Genomic DNA, 9407 nt, shown 5'->3' with positions numbered 1-9407 from the left:
CTTAGTTCTTCTTTATGGCTTAGTTCTTGTTTATGTAAGGGCAAGACTTCCTGCTACAGACCATACTTCTATCATCAGAAAAGATCTAGCCCTCAATATACCAACCTCATTTCCATGACTTCATAACTATGGCCTAAAAGCATCGTTCATGATTCCATGATTACTTAAGTTGTGGCTTCTAGTTACAGAAAACAAAAAAATACACATGCACACACACACACACACACCCACACACACACACAGACACACACACACACACACACACACACACACACACACACACACACACACACACACACACACACACACTCCTTCCCCCTCCCAGCACAAATGTACAAATTCATACACACTGTATTAAAAATCATATTTTGCTGTAAAGACTTCATTATGAAGGCTGTCACATTACAGAAAATGCAAACAGTTATTTTTGCTGTTAATTGATTTACTTTAATAAATGTCAGTGATGTAGTTTGATGGACAGAATCTTAATACATAAATGCTAAGTATTATTAATGTGGTGTTTGCCAGCAGTTTCATTCCCTTTCTTGATGTCAGAGCTCAAAGTGGAATTTTAGAGAAGTTCCTGCCATCTTTTTTCTATAGTCATCTTCAAATTCTTCATTCTGTGCCACAGTGAAGTGATTTTTCCAGTCTCCAACATCACCTAAAGTATTTAGAAAACAAAAAGAAAAAAGAAACATTTGTCATCGTTGGCTGTAGTTCTGCATTGAAAGTGGATGACAGTACTAGAGATTAGCAATGGGTACTGAACAGAGTCAGGACATGAAGCTATATAAGAAGAGGACAGGAAGGCAGTGATCTGTACTACCACCATTTAAAAATATGCCTACATGCTAGTTAAAAGCAGTAATTAATTAATTAATTAATTTATATTTGTTGACCGGGAGTGTCCGACTGGATGTAGGTCCATTTTCAGTGGAGGCCCGGGGAGAAAAGCTCCACAGTTAAAATAAACAGACAGTAGTTACATTGGATTACATAGCGATTAACAATTTACATATTAATTACTTACAACATATTTACATATGAAGAACATAGTACATCAGTAGACAACGAGAATCTTTATCTGTGAAGTACATAACAGACATTAACAAATGTTACAAGAAGAGGTTCCTGCTGTAGAATAAGTACTGTCTTTTGAGCATCTGAGCTTGCTATAATCAAGGTAGTTAGGGGAGTGGAAAGAAAGGTAGTGGTTGGATGGGGAGGGTGATATTAGAGTGGGAGTTGCAAGGGCATAGCCAGCATATTTTTAGGTGCGCTTTTAGTAAAGTTTTGAAGTGGGTGCATGATGGTATGGAGGTAATTGTGGGTGGAAGGGAGTTCCATAATTTGGCTATAGTGCATCACTAAAGCCAATAACTCTGCTGGTGAAGCACTATTCTCTTGCACCATAGCCAAATTATGGAACTCCCTTCCACCCACAATAATATAACATAATTATTAATTATTTCAGCTGCCTTAGTCTCTTCAGGTTTGAAGTATTCTATTAATAAATGCATATACTTGAAGCTTGTTTCCAGATTAATAGCCTGCCATTTGGAATCTAGAAAACTGTTTCTGTAGCTAGGTAAACACTTAACTCTCATTCCCCTTGGGATAATCTGGTGGTAAAGGCTAGCTTTTAGATGGAACCGCTGCCATTGCAACCTCCTGAGGTGATATGCTGCATTTTCTACCTCTTTAAAAGCTTTGTTGAAGCTTTCTTCACTAATAGTGTGAACAATAGGTTCTACTACAGTACTTGCCAAGTTCAATTTTAAAAGTGAATTTAAAGGCTCATCTAAGAACTCTGAAAATGTCTTGTTCCTTATTCCTTCTTTTCAAGCACTTCCTAAGTCAGTAGATAGAATGTTGTCTGCCATGTGCAGTTCAAGCAAGAAAACAACACAATTCAATTAGAAACAATACTGAACTGCCAAAGGTAACTGAATGAAACAAGAAAAAAATATGAAAAACAATCTTCGGTACACCTCCACAGCTTTAGTTGCATAAGTAAATGAAAAGTATACAATTTAATTTATTGACTGTGAGATGATTTGGTGAAGTAAAACTAGGAATGCAACATATTAAAGTTAAATCTGTGCTGAAAATGTGTGAACGTATGTTTGCTATTAACAGAATACAAGAAAAATTTTAAACTTACTTGTTTTTCAATTTGATTTTTGGTTGTGTACAGGTGTTATTTTTAGGAATATATTCTAAAGAACTGACTGAAATGTTTACATTATTTGTCTTTGTGTTATTTCCCTCATAAAATGATTTTGTAGCTTTTGAATCTTTTTTAAATAATGATTTTGGTTATTTCCCATTTTACAACCACTAGAAGTTGTACGGTCACAATAGAAACTGAGTATTTTGTAAAATGTCAGAGTGTGATAGTGAATGCTTATGAATATCTGTCTCATAATAACATGTTCAGAGCTAAATCTCAGGAACAAAATGCAGCTATGATTGCTATTTTACTCTAAGGAACTTCAGTATAGTTCAACATTGAATTTGATCACTCCATATTTCTAGGGATCTCAGGCAAGACATTTTTCAACTAAAAATTATGTGTACAATATATATATATATATATATATATATATATATATATATATATATATATATATATATATATAAAATATAACTTTGTAGAGCTATATTCTGGAAAGATACTGCATTTAGCGTCCTGATCAGGCATCATAAACCCATCCTCAGTAGAAACAACTACAAAGTCCATGTCAGAATATGACATTAAATGGTTATGGAGAACTATGTCTAAGAGGCAGTATTACAACCTCCTTTGATAGCTATCGATAAAACTTTTGGGAAATTATTCTTGGAAGCTCAGGTGCAAAATGCACATACACCTGCTACAATTGTGCATTCAGTGGCAACAATTTCTAAGTATGGCCACATAATTTAGGTTGTTTCAGATCATGACATCTGAATTATAACATGTTACAACTTGAAAAAAAAAAATTTTCAAGACAAATATACACCATATTTACTTATTGATTAATGAAAACTCAGAAAGGAGATATTCTGGGCCAGTGCAGTATTCTGGATTATTAATAAGAGTCTTATAGCCCTAATGGGGATACTAGATTAATGTACCATATCAGATTACGACTGTAAAATGAGTGTTCATACTTATGTTTAACAGGCAATATTTAAAAAATGTAGCAATTCTTGATAACATTTTCAGGTTATTATCCTTGTAAGCTCAGATATAAAATGCATATAAAGCAACAAAATATAGCCACCGAATATTTAAATGCAACTCAGTGATTAATTCGACTCTACCATTTTGGTTGCTGTAGACCATGGCATCTGAGTCATGATGACATGTTACCACTGACAAAATCCTGTTTTGGAGAATACACATTACTTGTATTTCTAAAGTAATGCAAGCTCTGTAAAATTATATTCTGGACCAGTGCTGATTTCTACATACTAGGCAAGGGTCACATATCGTCTAATAGACACCTCACACCAAGAGGTTCTCCAGTTTGATTATTGGCTTGAGTGCCTTTTGTGTGGAGTCTGCATGTCCTCCCTGCGTTTGTGTGGGATTCCTCCTGGTGCTCCAGTTTCCTCCTATGTTACAAAGACATGCATTTGGAGCATTTTTCTCCAGGCATCCACTGAAAATTGACTTTGTTCCAAGTCGGACTTTCCCAGTAAACAAACAAATAAATAAATATAAAAATAAAAATTATTTAAGCCATACTATGGTAGTAAAATGAGTGTGCATGCTTTTATCTAACACGCAATAATTTAAACCTCATTGGCAATATTTGATAACTTTTTCAAGGAATTTTCTTTAAAGTCAGGATACAAATTGCACCCAAAAATTCAGGAATTTATATGCATTTCAAGGATGAATTTGAACAACCACTATAGCTGCTTTAGTATATGGTGTCTTAATCATGGCATGTAATAAACAGAAAATATATGTAAGCAATATTTTTCTCTGATTCATAGATGTTGTTCTTACACGCACCAAAAATATCAGTCAAATTCTGTGGAGGCTGCACTAGTGAATTTTTAAACGGAGTAATTGAAGAATTAACAGAGAAAAGGAACATTGTTTTTAAGCAGATTCTAAGATATGGCTACTGCCAGAAGGAAAACAATGTTGTTGTAGGAGATATGAACATGTATCAACATTACCAATTTTGTTTGATTGTAATATCATTAGAAAGATTATTAATGAAAACTATTTTGGGTAATAAAGAGTTAGTTAACATAGTGGGTAATAAATCAAGTTCCAAGTACAAAAGGACACACAATGTGGAGGCACTTTCAAAAGAGGGAGAGTTTCTTTAGATTTACCTTGTACATTGCATTATTCTTATTTTGGGACATACCGTTGTCAATGTTGTAAATATTGTAGATTTGTCTCTGAGAGTTCTCCTGTAGTTATGCAACATTCTAGACAACAAATTTGGGTTAAGAACAGATACACTTATTATATCCAAAGAGTTGTTTATTTAGCATTTTGAGAGTCCTGCCACAGTTTTAATATTGGAATAACTATTACAAAATTTTCTAAGCATATTTATGAGTATGTTACTGCTATTAAGAGAAAAGATATAAAGAATGCATTGGCTAATCATGCATTAGTTTGTTCAAGCTTTAGAACATTTTATTTTTATGTTTTAGATAGCATACCTCTGCTTCCACTGAAGTCAAAGAAGCTTTAAGGCAAATACATTTATCATCTGATAAACCACCAGGATTAAATGATCTAATAAATATTAAATGTTTTTTAAAAGAAAAGAGAGTTCAAATTTAAGTTCCAACATAATAGACACTATAATTGTTTTGTTTAGTCCTTTAAGAATTAACTGGTTATGTATTTGTTAATGAAGTTATATAAGCACTGTGAGAATTGTGGGTCTGTTTTTCTGAAGAAATTCTTGGTGCTGACATTAAAAGAATGAAAATCCTAATTTAACTGTCTCTTATTTAATTTGGTCATTCCTTTCTCAATTGCCAGCTTAACTTTGTTTTCGGGTTGGATTTTTTTTCAGTTTGTTTATTTTCTTAAAGATCTATATCAGAATTCCCCTCTTAGAGTTCATAGTGCAGCTGTCAAGGGATCACATCACATCCCCCACTAATTATCTATATATGAAGTCCAAGATAGCACTAGAGGGGGGAAAGGGCAAATTTCCCAATCCCAACTGTAATGTGATCTCATTAAGAATAGTCTGATGAAAGGCATGTTCGTTATATGCCATTCGAAATGTCATTTGATTATCTCTTCTTTTGATGATATAATAGGGCCCCGTTAATGCTATCTTCATAAAAAAGTTAAAATATTTTAACCCTATAAATGGTCACTGCCTACATAATCAACTAGTTCCCTGATACCATTTCCACGATGCTTCCTTACTACGTACTGTTTGACGTACACTGCAAGATTGCAGTTTGTGGGGCTTTCTGTTTGTCTTTGTAGGTTGTTTGTCTTTTTCACATGGTTATGTGACTGCAGAGTTAGTATATTTAAGTCTGGGGATACAGGGACCCAGGCAACTAAGTTTGTTTAGTGTCCATGGGGCTGGCAGAGCCAGTAAGCGATGGAAAGGAATGTAAGCTCAAGATCTACTTGCCTTTCCTGAGGGGATGGGAAGGGCAGCAAGTGCTCAGAAAGCACACAAGGATGTGCAATTTCTTTGGTGGAGACCAAGGAATCCACTTCATATGTGTGAGGTAAAGAGAGAAGGGCTGATTGCTGGCCACATTAGTTATGGAAGTGAAGGATGTGCAGCACAGGCACCCCAGTGAATGTCCCCCTTTAGCTATGTAAACCCAGTGAATGTCCCCCTTTAGCTATGTAAACCAGGCTGACATGGGGGAATATACTGCTAAGATAAAAACCCTCATACCACTCCTAATCGCTGTCTAAATGATGGCCGGTCTCAGATGACTCTCAACTTGTGATAGGAAGTGAAAGGGTTAATTGCCTGGGAGAGAACTGATGGTCAGCAAGCTGTTCATGCAAACTAAATTAAAAACTATATAACACACGAATCAAATAAAATGATCAGCTGTTCCAGTTTGTGTTTTGGTACTAACATACCCATGTACTCTTAATCTCTTCACCATCAAATATTATTCATATCAAGGGGCCCTTTAAAATGCTGAGGACAAGAACCAGGGGCTTACAAAAATGCATTCGTTGGTATCACTTCTTGAAATATTTGAAAATAATTTTATAAAACCTTTATCTGAGACTACCATTAATGGCAAATCCAAACATCCAATTTTCTAGTTTATCTGAGTAGAAAATCGTAACTCCTTAACTATACATGACAAGTTATCTTGTTATTGCAGGCAACAGCCAGAATTATGGGCATTGACATAACTTGTTTCTTAGCTATTTTTAGTATTATTCAGTATGAATTTGATTTTAAAGTAAAAGAGACCTCTCACAACCTCAGGACACATGCAAGGTAAGTATTCCATTTGTACATTAATTTTACTAATGAAAGAATTATCTAACAGCTTTACATTAAAATGAATAAGAATGAGAACCTTGAAGCGAGGTGTCATGTTACTCATCAGTATGATATATCACTCCACCATTTTCAATGTAGAAATAGGACATGGGTGACCAATCCATCTCCTATACCTATGTGAAGTAAGTGTATGAAATCAGTTGGTCTGAACAACTGGTCTCAGTGCTTGCATTGTGACCTCTATTCATTAAGCTAGTGATGGGAAAGGGAGCAATCACTGAACTTTCAGGGACTTTTTTTCTCCTACGCATACTTATAATATAACAAATAGTGGCAGAACATCAGATATATCTGTGTCTTTGGGAAACAGCACACGATCCTCTTGCAGCAATCTATTTATCTTTTTTAATTAATTGAGTTATTACGGTGATTAGGTGGAAGGACTGTAAAATGAGAATAGCAAGTTTTAGTCTTTAGAATTTCTTCACAATAGACATGCATGTTCAAATCTATCACTTTGGATGAAGGCTATGTGTCTGGGAAAAGGGCAGTTATAAGAATACTGCTCAACAATCATTGATAGGACCTATTTGAGGAAAGGTGTATGCTCATCTAAGAACAAAATCTGAAATACATTATTGTGGCAATTATTTATTTAACTTTCATTCTACTCAAACATCACAGGTATACAAAGAAGGCAACCATCTCCATGTGGTAAAGAGATATACTTAATGTGAAAGCAAAGCACAATTACATCAGCATTGCTAAAAAAACATTGATATGACTTCCTGGGAACTAGTGTTTCTCTTTGAAAGAAACAAGTTTAAATATACATTACTGTGGTCATTATGCCTTCTACTTTATTCAGTCAGACATCAGAATTGTATGCAAGAAGGGGCAATCTTCTCGCAAACAAATTATATGTAAAGGGAAAGGGCTGTTAGATGACTGCAGTTAAATGGTTACAAATATGTTTCACTGGGGGACAAATATGGATCTGCAAACAGAAACTAGCAGTACACTACTGTGACCATTACTTTTATGTGACTCTATCACAGTCATAGGAGGTGTACCCTATTAGAAGGAACATATTAAGCTGAATGGTATGTGAGCCAAAGAAAGCAGAATTTGCATTTCATTTGTTTTAAGAATGACAGTGAAGATACATTGCATTTTGGCTTTAGCATGTTAGTTTGTTATTACAATTTCACAGTATAGCTAAAACAAATGTGTTTAGATTTTGTTCACAACAGACATGCAATATTTTCTTGTCTCTCACATTAGCAAATGAATCATTAATATATTTTACTTCTATAACATAAAAAGTAAAACCACTACTCATTTTTCCATAGAGTGGTGACTTCTTGGATTTAAAATGTTAATACAGAAACTACAGAAAAGTGAAAGTATTACCAAGAGTTGACTTGGCACTTTGAAATTAAAAATGCAACTATTCTTTTACCTTTGCATCTAAAAGTGCACCTCAAGTAAAGTTTATAACTGATGGATAGATATGAATTCAAAAATTGTGCTAGAGAATGTAATTTGTCTCAGAGATATACCTAGTACTGTGAGTCTCTACCAATAGGCCTATACAGCCATTAAAATGTTCCATAATTCCAAATTAAATTATAATTGGTTTTCAATAGGTTTGAATATGTAACTTTTTCTTAGAGAAGTAGAAGGAAGCCCATTTCTGGAATGTTTTGTCCACATGGGGGTGCAAAGGGGCTTGCCCCTGCAAAAATGTAGATTTTTTTTCTATCATTTAAATAGACTTTTAAAATTGGAAATTTGGAAGTTTTACAAGCTTTTCATATGAAGAACAAAATCAGAATTGTAAAAACAGGGATAAACTGAAAATCTTATATTGTTTGCAAGGAAACTGTAATATTTTGGATTTTAAGAATCAGAGGCCACAAAAGGGAGGAGGGGTACATCTAGATAAAAAGAAAATGGATTAAATCTTCTATATATATCAATACTGGCTCCCCTTGGAAGGCTTCTTCTATAAGGAAGAAATCACTTGTTAAACAGGGACAACAGAAAACAATCATTGGCGTTCATATTATTAGAGAAGATGGCCTAAACTGTACATTCTTCAGTGGCCTCCAGAGAATTAGGCATGCTAAGCTCACTGGCCTCTAATGGAAATTTCAGTATAGATCCTTTTTGGGTGTATGATTCACCATGGATATTTTTGAAAGAAGGAATGGTAATACTGATGTCAAATAACCTTTGTGGATTCATTCAAGATTAAGGGAACCAATGTAAGTCTTCTTACTGACACTGGTCTAGCCTTTGCCCACTGCAATGATCCTTGAACCAACAGAGGCTGGCCTTCTCCTCCTGTGGTATCTAATACTGGTCATATTTCATATGAAAACAGTGCTGCAGTCGGGTTCCTATTAGATTTTCAAAACTCTGTTTACGTAATCGTCGAACGTGCAAAACTGCGAAATTCAAAATTAAGTGTTTTGGTTGGCCCGTCTGCGGTATAGCTCTGTAAGGTAAGTGTGCGATAGTTATGGACCTTAGGGTTAGGGTGCGGGTTAAGGTAAGTGTATAGATAGGTAATGTGTGTAAGATTTAGTGTAGTGTTAGAAGTAGGGTTTTGTTAAATGTATTTATGTGTATTATTTACTTTGTTTGGGTATATCTCTGTAGGAGAAGTGTGCGGTAGTCACGGACCTTAGGGTTAGGGAGGGGTTAAGGGTAGTGCATAGATAATTGTGTATGTGGGGTTTAGTGTAGGGTTAGAAGTTGAGTTTTGGTGCTTTACTTTAGGGTTAGGAGTAGGGTTTGGTTAGTGTATGTATGTGATTTATTTATTTTGTTTGGGTAGGTAGTATGTAGCGGGTGGTGGGGTTGGTCAACTAAGAACGTTCGATATTTTAAATTTCATGGTTTTGTGTGTTCTGTATTTTTGCG

General features: G+C 34.8%; 1 protein-coding gene across 1 annotated transcript in view; it reads right to left on the bottom strand.

Annotated features, from left to right (window-relative positions):
• Positions 1-428: 428 nt before the first annotated feature.
• The window catches only part of LOC122813764 (sulfotransferase 1C2-like), a 157331-nt gene continuing 148352 nt past the window's right edge, over positions 429-9407 (bottom strand). Inside the window, exon 7 of the mRNA XM_044086255.1 lies at positions 429-664. Coding sequence (XP_043942190.1) covers positions 552-664 — 113 coding nt within the window. The 3' untranslated portion in view covers positions 429-551. The remainder of the gene's footprint in view (positions 665-9407) is intronic.

The sequence above is a fragment of the Protopterus annectens genome, chromosome 10.part0, assembly GCF_019279795.1.
Source record: "Protopterus annectens isolate FY-2018-M chromosome 10.part0, PAN1.0, whole genome shotgun sequence".
In the NCBI taxonomy this organism is placed as follows: domain Eukaryota; kingdom Metazoa; phylum Chordata; order Ceratodontiformes; family Protopteridae; genus Protopterus; species Protopterus annectens.
Note: the sequence above shows the minus strand (reverse complement) of the source record. Positions and strands in the feature narration are given on the sequence as shown.